Source organism: Corvus brachyrhynchos, unplaced genomic scaffold (assembly GCF_000691975.1).
Source record: "Corvus brachyrhynchos isolate BGI_N302 unplaced genomic scaffold, ASM69197v1 scaffold167, whole genome shotgun sequence".
In the NCBI taxonomy this organism is placed as follows: domain Eukaryota; kingdom Metazoa; phylum Chordata; class Aves; order Passeriformes; family Corvidae; genus Corvus; species Corvus brachyrhynchos.
The window spans coordinates 5,568,561-5,581,626 of NW_008239547.1; the positions used below are offsets into that span (position 1 = coordinate 5,568,561).

Consider the following 13,066-nt stretch of genomic DNA (forward strand, 5'->3'; position numbering starts at 1 on the left):
AAAAAAAAAAAAAACAAACTTCAGTTTGAAGTAATCTGTGCTCAAGGGGCAAGATTAGAATGGGAAGAACACTGAAGGGTGAAATGGATTTGAACAGCCATGGTCAGAGATCAGGAACTGAGATCTAAAGAGTGTTCCCAAATAGAGGCTGAGCATTGTCACAGATGGTGTCAGAGTTATGCCCTTGATTTTTGTAACAATATATTGGGCTCTATATATTTGTGAGCCCTTTCCTGAAAGGGTAAGATTATAGCTGGTACTTTCTCAAGGGCGTAATGGATTTATACACATTGAAATCTGAACACCTAATACCCTTAACTTGGAAAATTACTTTCTTAATCATGCTGAGAGAGAAGCATGTGAGAGTGTGATTAGTTTGGTAACAGAAAATTGCTAAGTAAGATACTGACTATAGAGAAGTGCTTCTGATTTACATCAGGCACACATCCATTCCAGTCAGCTTTTGAACAGTGTCTTTTCAGAGAGTCATGGTGGAAAAACACAAAGTTCATCCTGGTGTGTGTAAGAATAGATTGGATGTGCATTGCACTCACAGAAAAGGGTGGAGTCAGCATTTATTGACATTGGTACAAAGTTATTATTTAAGTGTAGGAAGGATAAAAGTAATAACAAGAAATACTATTTCTCTAATATTGCTGAAATAAGTATACATATCACTGTTTATACCAACACTTAAAGAAAATTAAAAAGAGGCAAAAGAAGATGTTTTGGAAGGGTGGTGTTTTATCAGCATTGGTCTTTGCCTATACATGACATTCTTGAATTTTATGTGAAATAATGTATAATTGAGACTTGCTCAATTGCAGTGGTCTAGTCCTGCACCAATGATGACAGGAAGATGAGCATTGCTACTCTGGTAAGCATAAGAAGGACAGAGTAGTGAGAGGGGAACCAGGAACAAAGAGGAGTGGGTTAAACCCAATAAAGACCTAATAAATAAACAGGAAAGTATTTCTTCTAACATGAGACAAAGGTGTTTTCTTTTGTTTGGATCTTTCTTGAGCAGTTAGAGGTATCCTGCCCAATATGCATGCCAAAAAATTTTATAGGAGAAGACGAAGTTAAATTGTAAAAAAAAAAATTAGGCTTTTTTTTCTTTTCTTTTTTTCTGTCTTTCTGCAGTGCCATCTGTGCAAAGCAGCACAACATGTGCAAATCTCATCAAAGAATGGTAATAGGGAAATCCAGAGGGAGGAAAAAAGGAAAATAATCACAGCATTAGAATGGCTGTCTGAGTTGGAAGACCTAACACTGGCCAGATTTCATCACAAGATATATAACTTGAAGTGACAACCAGTGTATCCTGCTGTCCTCAAACAATTGCTGTTGAAGATTGTCTGTGTATTTTTTTCAGCTTTACACATGTATCTGAGTGAAAGATATGCCTGGGAGTTGCTCACTGGGGTTCTCCCAATACATAGGGTGGCCTCGTTTTGCAGCCGAGGGTTTGTTTGGGACATCAATGTCATTCAGACTGCTCATGGTCTGCACGCACATCCACCCCACTCACTCTGTGCCTGCTGGCAGGCGAATGGCAAACCTGGCAGGTGAAGGTGCTCTTAGAGTTCAAAGAAAATTTTGGAAAATATTGAAAGTTAGCGCAGTAGGAGAAAAAGGGTCTGCCTGTAAGATTTACTAAAGCTAAAGCTTATGGAACAAATAAGTTTTCTGCGCTAGCAGGGCCCAGTGGAAACAACAAAATCTCATTTGAAGAATATAATTTCTTCATCTCCTGATTGAAGACAGGTTCTCTCTCTATAATCCTTGATGGCAAAGTGCAGATAGCTCTCATTTTCAGAATATTATTGCAGTGCCAGGTCAGGAACTCTGTCTTCATTGTCTTAATTAGAGCTTTACTTATGCATGCCTTTTAGATTTTGTCAGTCTCTGGCTAACATAGCTTTTAACCTCCTTTCAATGTCAGATCCTACTGAGCCATTTCACTTTACTCTACATCAATTTTTCCACCATTACAGCCTTCACTTCAGCTAACTGCATTTAGTTAATTTGATGCCATTTATTTGTACAATGCCATTTATAGTCAAAGTATTACAAGTTTTTTTTCCCCTGAAACTACTGTACTTGTCTTAAGATTCAATTGAAAGTGTCTCAGAATTTAAAAAGTCCAATTTTGTCTAATTTCCTTGTCATTCTCATTAAGCAAAGGGTAGCAGAAGTGGGAAGGGGGATTCATCTCAACCCATTTGATTAATCTGTACATATGCAAGGGAGAACACTAAAGTGAGAGGCTGTGCAGGTCACACAGTGCCCTCCCTTCTCCACTAGCCTGCAGCAAATTTATTGCCTAATTATGCTGAGCTATGAGTTAGTTACTGCAAAACAAACCAATCAATTCCCCAGGGTGATATTTCTTGAAAACTGTTTGTGAGCAGAGGATGGCTATAACCTCCATCTCCTTCTGGAAAGGACAAGGGCGTGGTAACACACATATCTGGGAAGTTTCACTTGCATACAATACTTTTCTGTGGTGGGTTGTCCCTGTAACTACAAACAGGAATAATGTGAGGTTTGTTCATTAACTGACCAACTGTATTAGTTGGTCAGCGATACTTGCAAAATATTTGGTCATTCAGATATTTTTCTACCCCTGGTGATGATTATCCAAAGGCAAGTCAGGGGAAGGGAATATCTTCAGCTCCTGACAAGAAACAATCTTTATTGCCCAACAGAAAGGACAATTACAGTCAGTTGTGATTACCTATAATGGATTAGGTTTACTGGAGAACCATCTTTGTGACTTCATGTATTTTAGGTATAATTCAATCTCCTGTGATTTTGGAAGACATTGGTATTAAACAGAACAATCTTGTCCCATGTAAAATGGCTACATCATGAACTCATGATTACCTGTGTGGTCTTGAATTGGCCCAGTTTTGCTGGTCAGGATTGCCCACCTTAAATCCACCTGGTTGTCATGCTCCCAGTGGCACAAAGTCTTTTGGGATCCCCAGCCAAAGGCACAGTTGAAATTGTATAGTGGCATCTCTGCAAGGGAAGAGGGAAAAAGGGGGAATGATGGGATTATTAATTGCATAATTCAGATTTTGTACTTCAAAACTTCATTTGACCATTAACAGAACCATTCTTTCCTGAAACTGTGAGAAGCCATAGCAAAAGCAGCCCTCCTGGGAAACAGATGAAAAATCACTATTTTTTGTAAATGATGTGGTTGCTTCTTGTCTCTTTATGACCCATTTTTTGGTTTTTTTTTTTGGTTTTTTTGTGTGGTTAGATTAATTCCTCTGATTTGCCTGCTTTATCTGATAACCATGTTGCAACATATAAGACTCATACAGAAAGCTGTGGCTTACTTATCAGATATATTTTCTGGTTGCCAATATCTCTTTACACTGTAATGGTTCCACATTTTGCAACTCATAATGAGATTTGGACAAAAATAAGAACAACCAGAAACATTAATGGAATGTCCTTGGCAGGAAAGGATTTCTGTGAAGTCTATAGTTCTTGGCTTCAATATGGAACTTTTTTCAGCATCTTCCAGACAGTTAAGTAGGCCCACAAGATGGCAGCATTGAAATGGACAAATTGAGAGGGAAAAGGGACAAATGTGGCTGATTGCCAAATGAACTCAAAATAAGCTTCAAAACAAGCCCTGTGTAAAATAAGGGAAGTCTGGTATTATGGTCAGGATGAGATCATATCTTGTTTTCAGCTTCTTTTCAATTCTGCCCAAAGGTTTAATACATAGTAGCTTATTTTCTTCAATATAACTTGGAATTTCAATGGAAAGATATACAAAGATAGCATATAAATCCTTTGCATTTCTTATTTTCAGAAGCAGTTTGAAATCTTTTGAGCATTTGGTTCCTACCCCATTGGTACGAACTTTTATCTCACCTTGAGCAATGACAACTCCCAGTAGACCAATACCCTCCCAACAGCAATGTGAACCAAATCCTGGAGTCTTTTCTCAGGCATGACTCACGCCTTATTAAAGGAATAACTTAGGTTTACTTTAATGAGATGCTTTGTGCAAGTATGAACTAAGAACAAAGTACTCTATGCTCCCATCAATATCAGCTCTGGGGGAAAAATTGTGTTTCTTGCCCATTATTAATAAAAAAGCCAGGAAAGATAATGCAACCCTTAGAATGTGCTTGTTTATTGTGGGAACATAACAAGAAATATGGGAAGTGTGTTGAGACCTGCAGTTGGCCAGACCTTTGAGGTGGAGTACTTCCAGTCTGAAAAGGCAAAGACGTCCTCCATGTCCTGAGCTGCCGGGGAAGACTGGTAAGGCTTTTGAACTCACAACTCAGATTTTAATGGAAGGCAAACTAGAATAATAGTTTTAACAACAGAAAACCTCAGGTGAGTAGGTTGAGGCAGAATGGATATAAGAAGGGTTCATCTATCATTCTCTCCTTGCCTGCTGTGTCCTTGTTTGGCAGGCCCTTGCTCTCAGACATAGTTTTTTCTCAACTCACTGGATTCCTGCATTGCGGCCACTGTGCCCTCTCCCCTCTGGCACCTAGAAAATTTCATTCTGTCAGCAGAGAGGTCTGAGTCTATGGCAGCTCCTGCCCCTATGCTCCGCCTGTCAGTGCTTTGGCTGTGCTGCGGTGTCTCTCTGCACTGAGCCCTCATTCTTCACTCCTTTCTTTCATCCTCCCCATCCCGTCTGCCTCCCCCCTCTCTCCTGCTGGCCTCCAGAGGGGTCTACTCCACATTGTCACGAATGCAGTATCCTAGTTGGGAACAAATGAATTCAACAGATATTGTCTGGCACAGGAATTCAGTGTGGAGGAAAGATGTTTCCTGGAGCACCCTAGCCCTTTCTAGGAAAAAAGCAGATTGTGGGGAATTATCTCTTTGGGCTCAAAATGTTGAAGAAGCAGAACTCACTTTATGCACCCATGAGTGCAGAAAGGCAATCCATTATGTCTCTTTCTTCAGTATATGGGGTATTTTTTCTAGGCAATGGGGACATGATCAAAGACATCTTTCCCAAAAGGGGACATCTGAAAATCAAGGAGGGTTTTTCAAGAAACTAAGTGACATTGCAGTGAATTAAAGGGTTTTAAGATTGTGAAAAATAGCCTTTCATTGTCAAGAAGGCCTAGGGAGAGCTATATTGCATGGCTTTGACATCAGAGCCATGAGAGAACTTTAGAAAAGGTTTTAGAAAATGTAGAACAAAATTAATCTTATTAATCCCGAAGGATTATATTACGCAAAGTGGTGATAGCCTGTGTGGTATTCAAACCACAGAAGAAAGTGGTAGAAGAAAGGCAAAGTGGTAGATAGATCACATCTATCTGAAGATACCACATAGCATAAATGAGCATGTAGCACAAAGACATTGACAGGACTGGTATTGCTCAACTCTGAATAAATAGCAGAATACACAGGAGAAGTATGTAACGGAGTGATGAATCCAGAGACTCAGAACAGAACAATATTCTGTTTTCTCCATTTCACAGCCTAAGCAATGTGAGATACCCAGTGTTCAATGTGGATCAAAGGAAAGATTTCTCATATGATGTGAGTGGTACTTGCTCCCCTGAATGCTGTTAAGATTGAACACAATTCAAAGAGAACTGGACACTGACATGAATAAGGAAAATATCCAGAATTTAATTTTTAATTCTAAAGTGCAGGAAGTGACAAAAGCCTTTTACTTCATGCTCTGAAGACAGTTCTGACCACTGGGATCAGAAGGAGAATTTCAAAACAGAGCTAAATTTCACAGCTCCATCTAATAAATACTTTCTTACACTTTCATTTGAAATATATAGTCCAGGAAATTGGCAAACAGCCTAAGTCTGATATGCTTTGGCCATGCCTGCGTTCCTTGGCTTCAGACTCAGAGACAGCATGGTGTAGCATAAAAATGAACTTGTTTTCCACGCAGAAGTCGAATCCACTGAAACTGAGGAGAATTTGACCAGCAACCTGCATGCAGTTAGCTGGTTTCTTGCTAGGTTCCTATTGCTTTCTCAAAAGTTATTGTGTTACTATATTCCTTAGACAATCACAGCAATGGGATTGAAGGTCAAAGGCAAGGCATTTCAGAGTGTTCTTATTTTATGAGCTTCTTAAACATGCCATCTCTTATTGCCTATTCTTATGTCTCTTCCAGTGCTTCTCCCAGGGACCCATAAAAAAGGAAAAATAGGCCTGCTAACCAATTAATAATGGACACTTGTAGCATCAGGATAGGTTCATTATGGCTCAGTATGGACAATGGATCTGCCCCAGAAAAGACAGACTAGTTCAGCCCTTCTATTAAATGTCCCAGGGGGCTGATACAGTAGCTCACAGCAAGCTCCAGGCAATCTGTCCTCTTCTTTGTCCTTGAACTATAGCTTGGCAGCTCTGGTGGAAGGAAGGAAACTAGGGACGAGTAGCAATTGTTGGGCTCCCTCTGCAGCGCTGGCCCATTCCCATGCTAGGACAATTCTCCTGCCAATAGGTGATTGATCTCAGGGTTTGTGTGTATTGAGAGGACAAAGAAAACCAGCTATTATGTAACCAAATAGCAGCAGCTCAGATGAGAATCTGAGAGGGAGGTGTGACGAAATCCCATATGCCTTTTTCAAAATGTAGGGTATGTGATACTGAATTAAAACAGATTTATCCTCTCAAAGAATAACCAACAGCTGTACTTTTTGACCGCATCTTGCTCACAGCTGGGACCATTACTGCACATGAACAAGAAAGTAATTTGAAAATCTAGTTGAGTGAGTTTCTTGTGAGTCCATTAATCTTTTTTGGCCCACAGACTTTGACGTATTTTTATAACACCTCCAACAAGAGGCAAGAAGAAGCATGATGGCATTAAAGATGCTATGAAAGTGCTCTCTAAGATGCTCTTGCCAAAGGGTAAATCAACATTAAAATAGGAAATTACAAACATAATTTGGACCACTTCAAAGCAGTATATTTGGTCTGATTTGTATTTGCATTTCACCTTTTTATACCACTTATGCTGGCAGCACAGAATTACCTTAAAGGATAGTAAATGATAATTTAACTGCCTTAATATCCCTTTACTGATACGAAGTTGCTTCGTTGCTCCAGCATAAATGAGAATCAGACCTATTATACCTTTAAATTATTTCTTAGCATAGATTTTAACTTCAGGATTTCTTAGTTATATTTTTCTGAAATAGCTATTATATGTGTGAAAAACAAGGTACTTCTCAGAACAGTCTGCTTTACAAAGGACTCAGATAACACACTGAAAGCACATAATGTAAATGAACAGCTTGCTCTGTATGTAAATAGCTAAGAGACAAGCATTTCAAATAATCCTTTAGAACAGCAAAAGATATGTTCAAAAAGACTAGATGTTAGAAAATCTTAGGGCTGAGGACTGAGGTATTTACCTTGACAGATGGATTTGTAAAAGGCATCTTTTTAAGTTTGAGGAGGAAAGTAGATAGTCTCTTAAAACATATATATATGTATATATATAAATTCAAACCTTTAAACATTTTTAGCAGTTTGAAATCATGATTCTTTTTGATTTTCTTTTAATTCAGTCCCCTTGAAATGAACTGTAAAAGACTTCTTGATGGAACAGCTTGTTTATACACGGAGGCTTTCCAGCTATTTGCTCTTAACCGTTTCCCTAGTGTATGAAAGCTGGTTGGAATAGGATAATCTCAGGCTTTGACACACACAAGCATGTTAGTCTGGGATAACAAGATTTAGGATATTTGCAGGCTGGAATGCAGGCAGCAGGACAGTGGTACACGGCGCTGGCACCTATTGCAAAGTACCTGTGCCATGGCAGGTGCTGCTACTGAGAGGGCTGGTCAATCTCTGTCCCCAGTCATGGTGGCACAAGCTGCTGTGGCCACCACTAGCACTGTGTAGCTCATGCAGGGTTAGCCACTGGAGCCTGCAAACTGCAGCTGATCTGGAACAGCTCCTTGGCTTGGAGCTCATCATTCACCTCACGGTGCGTTAGCATCTTAAGGTAAACCAGGCCTTAAAGGGAATTAAGGCCAAAGCTGAAGGCTCAGTCCTTGATGTGTTAAATTCATACCTTGTTCAGCTTGAGAAGAGCTGAAAGAGTGCACTTATCCTCAGGCAGCTGAGGGCCAGGGGCCCCCAAGCAGCCCTGGAACTTCACGGGCAGTATAAACTACATTATTTGTAGCTGACGGAGCAGACTTGCTCCCGGCTGCACAGCCCCTGCTCTGTGTGCTTCACTGTGTCACTCAGGTCCAGCCATGCCCCTTCAGCAGAAGGAAATGTTTATACCACCTCCATGCCAGGAGGGGTTTCCCCATGTTGAGGGAAATTTCTGTCTGCCCCTTTTTGGGAGTTTTTGGCTGGTTTTCAGGGAGGGATTATGAGGCAGCTGGAAACATTTACATTTTAAACTGGAAATTCTGGAAACCTTATTCTTATTTATTAGCATCTGGCTGATCTCTATCTGTGATCTTTGTAATGTGCTGCCATGTGGGAGCCTGGAGTTTGGGATGTGAACTCGTCCCTTATTCCCCGGAAGGAAACGGTTCCTACCAGCACAATGCAGGGAAGTAACATTGGCATGCTCTGAACAGAGTCTCAGAAACTCTTTTAATAGAGAAAAAAATTGGCACATCACAGAGTAAGAAAAGGTGATGCAGCAGGGAAGTAAGGAGAGAAAATGAGGATATCTTAATCTTGAAAAAACAGTCAGTCTGCCCAAGCCAAGGGGATTAAACACAACCTGCAAAGCAGCTGGCACTGCTATGGAGAGAGTGAAGCTGTACTGCACAGAGGCACTTTCTTAATTTGCCATTTGTTTAAATGCAAGAAGATAGTGTAAAAAATCCTTAATCTCATCAAAATAGAAATCTAACAGATAATTTCGGACATAAAAATTAAAATGTTTTTCTCTTAATCCACTGCACAGAGTCTTTTCTTCCTCTGCTTCCCCAACCCCTTTCCAGAACTGTGAGATCAGCAGCAGCCATCCAGCCCTTCAGCAGCACTAACTGTGAAGAGGAGGTGGAGATGTGTCTCAAGAGGGGGGACTGGCTCACTTCTGTGTTTCTCATTGCGCTGGTGCTCCACAATCTGCCTCTGCTCAGAAAGCAGGGCAGAGGTAAAAATAGTGTATGCTGACTTAGCCAACTAGGTGACCCTGGAGACAAATTTTGAGGAGAGTAAAAGCATTGGCTTCTGCAATATCTGAATGCAGAGGCTGAGAGTGGGAACAATATCTGAGCTAAGTCAGCTCTATCTCTTAATCAGATCAACACCATCAGTGTCCTTTAGGAAATTTTTTGCATTATTAGTCCCTTTCTTTTGCTTGAAGCAAGAGTGGATTGTGTCACATGGTTGAGGAAACAATGATAAACACTTACCCACCCTGTTAATAAATCACTTGCAAGACTGTGCCTGACTGTGCTTTAATGGAGGAAATGGGAGTAACTGAAAACTGACCTCTTTACCGCTCCACAATTATTGATGCAAAGGATTTTTAACCAGTGCTTAGAGTTTTCGGAGTTCGAGTTTTCTGCCCAAATCCATCCTCTCCCCTACCCTCAGTAAATTGTACAGGATATTAAAAAAATGGTATGAAAGCTGAGGAAGCAGCAAACTAAGGAATTTAAAAGCTGCTAGCTATTGTATTAAGTAACAAGGACCTGCTGCCAGTGACAACTTGGTTTTCCCTTTTCAAGTTCATGGTAGCAGTTTATGTAACCCCATTTCAAGAAAACTTGCTAGAAAACAATATTGTAAAACTGCCAGCTCCCTGGTGGAGAAAACTGGCAAACTTTACTTGTCTTAGTTTTGTAAAACCATGGATATAAATAGTGAGTGGGCCTGTGTGGCTGTTTTTGTTTTCCCAGAGTTTGCAAACACACTGTGTCACTGACATGCCACATTTAAACAGTGCACTGTGTGATTAAGTTAGTTTAATTTTGTCAGCACTTGGCATTTGCTGATGCAGAAGGAAATCTTGTTCTCTGCTGTATCTACATGTGGATGAAAGGAATAAAATATTTACTGTACAGAGCTAAGAGACCAGATGCTTCTTTACTTCAGAGACTTTAAGGAATGGTAAGTCAGGAAGTGCTGCAATTCATTATTTTGTCTCTGGCATGAAATTTGGGTATGGAATTTATTATGGTTTTAATAAGATTCTTTTTTTTACCTGGTTGTAATGTATTGTCAATTACCGTTGGCTTTTCTGTATTCAGCACTGTAGTCCCACCTGGAAAAGAAATTATGCATATCATGATACATGTGACACAACAAAGGACACAGCAGTCATTAGGAATACCCTATAATAAACCTGAAATATTACTGTCTCTATTAGACATGTAGGTTACTGAGTATGTGAGCTTAAGCATGAAAATATGACATTAAAATCTGGTTTACTTTATCAAAAAAGAACACAAGAACTCTTCATTAAATAAAGCTGTGTATCTTTGGAGTCCTTGCAAACATCAACTAAATAATGCTCACCATATCCCTGTGGTTGTCCTTAGTTTATAGACACTGATTTGCTCCAAATCACATGGAAAGTGAGCAAATGGTCTTTATGGCACCTCCTAAGAGTCACTATTTTGTTCATTTACCCATGATCTGTTGTTTCTCATATCAGGGATGTGAGGTAATACTGGGGCTTCCCCGTACGTGTTTTCATAGCTGTGTTGTGAGACCAGCTCACAGGAGAGGTGCATGGGAATTGCCTCACTTTAGGAGCTAGTCTAAGGTAGGTTTCACTTCTGACTCAAAGTGAAGGAAGAATTAAGGACTTCCCCTTTGTCCTTTTCTTCAAGCAGATAAACAAGAGGTGAGTGGGGTCATGGCCCTCTCCTAGGCTTACTAATTGATATTTTTAAAATACTTGACTTTTTAAAGCAAGCCTCATATTCATAAGGAAACAAAAAGGAAATTAGTACAATTATAAATGCACGGTGGGGTGCTGATTACCAGTCAATGGCTCCTCTTTTCTTTTCTCCAGCAAGCAAGTGCTTAAAGCATTATAGAAAGGACGAATATGATGACTTCTCATGAGAATGAATGCCCAAGCTGTATTGGCTTTATGTTTGTGAGAATGATCTGATGGGAAATGCTATAAACCACGCAAAGAGAGTAGCTCTGTATGGGGTCCAAATAGAGCAGGAAGGAATTTGGCCTACAGCACAATTACAGTTAATTGCAAGGGAGGCTTCATTGTGGTGCTCACATATGTGCAAGTGCTGTCAGGGAAGTGACTCTACAGTCGCACCCACGAGAGCACGCGCCACACTTGCACTGGGAATGGATGAAAGAGGGCAAGGCACTCATGAAATCCCCTCTGCACTGCCCTGCTATCCTCAATGGGCCACAAGACTTACACACTTGCCTTCTATGCATTTTGGAGGGAGAAGAGAATGCTTACAATTAATTTATTGGTAAAATCAGTTCTGTGCATTTTACTGTTGTAAGTAACATTGTACGGACAATGCAGCATTTCTCCAATGTCCAGAACAACTGGACATGAACTGCCTAGGGTTGCTAGGTGTTGTAATAATAAATTATACTTAAGTGTCTGCACTTTCGTAGGAGGGCAATGTAGTAACTTTCAATATTAATACTGAAAATGGTTAAGTTAAGAGATGGTGCTCAGGAAGGCTGGTGGCTGTTCCCTTGTCTTAGAGATTATAAATTGCCCCCTTAGCAAACCTGCAGAAACTGCCAGAAGGTTTTTCTTCCTCTCAATAAACTTTCCCTAAGGGACAGGGGGGTGAAGTCCTGAGCTCCTTGAAGCACAGAGACTATGAACATGGAAGGTGCTTGCATAGATCTGTCTGCTTCCCCTGACAGAGCCTCCATCTATGTGAAATATGTCTCTACCTACTGGGCTTTGAAAGACAGTGTAGGGCTTTGTAGGAAGCCCTAATGTTTCCTGACCTGCCTCTTTCTTTTCTGAATAAGAAATGAATTACAATGTTTAGTAACATTGAAAGCTTTCTGAACTACCTTAACACAATACAGACTATTTTATCAGACTCCCTGCATGGCTGTTATCAAATAGAATAAAGTTCATCTGGGACACTGGCTTGAAAAGCAGTGACAGTGACTGCGCACTGTCTTTTCCACTCAAGAATTGTTTTTTCAATTTATGATTTGCAACATGCAATTACAGGATACATTGGCAAATCTCAGAAAGGGTTTGATGTTGAAACTTCACTTTTGTTTGTATCTGCTGTCTGATGTTCTACTTGGCTCACTCCAAAAAGCCAATCTCTTACCTAAGCTTTCCCAATGTCCTCTTGGATAGCTATTGCCAGATTTTAATGCTATTTTATGTCATGGATATAAGAAGCAATAAACATTTATTAGATGAGCACATCAGGGAGCAGTGATGAAATAACTTGTGTCACTGCATCTAAAAACAAGCTCAATTACTGCAGATGTATAGATCTAATCAAACAGACACAGAGATTTGTGGAACAAGTGACCTCCAAGAAGAGATCAAAATGTAGAGGTGCAGTGTCAGCTCTCTTAGAAGGACTAGTGATTCTGTGCAAAAGCGTGAGGATATGAAACCTAGCAAGCTTTCTCTGTTCCAGATGCAGTCTTTGTTACATCTCCCCCTCCTATTTTTCTGCTGGTGATGGCAGCTTGGAGAACATCAGCCCCTCTGTGTCTGTAATGCAGTGTTGGCGGGGAAGCTCATAGAAATATTTCTGGCAGTGTGAGTATGTGTCAGTATGCTTTGATGAAACAAATCTGTTTTGTTTCTGCCTGGGAAAGGCTTGGGGATGAGATTTGAGTCCTATAATAAGTTTTAGGTAGGAAGCCTATATGTAAACCAAGCAATATTTCAAGTTCTTCAATCTCAGACAATAAATCTCAAGAGTATTTTCCAGCTTTTCTTCTTAGTAAGAGAAAGTTTGATTAGAAGATTTGATTAGACACAATTGCCACTCAAAAAATTGCCCTCTCTTCCATCTAGTCACTATTATTTGCTTCAAAATTACATAGCTGAGAAAACAATCAGAAGTATTGTCATATGTAAAAGGCAGATGCCCATGTTTTGACAGCACTAACTATACAAACT

The 13,066-nt window shown here is 40.1% G+C and overlaps 1 protein-coding gene across 1 annotated transcript in view; it reads right to left on the minus strand.

Annotated features, from left to right (window-relative positions):
* NRP1 (neuropilin 1) overlaps positions 1-13,066 on the minus strand; it is a 113,125-nt gene that overhangs the window by 8,304 nt on the left and 91,755 nt on the right. The window contains 2 exon segments of the mRNA XM_008639274.2: positions 2,890-3,027; positions 10,166-10,225. Coding sequence (XP_008637496.2) covers positions 2,890-3,027; positions 10,166-10,225 — 198 coding nt within the window.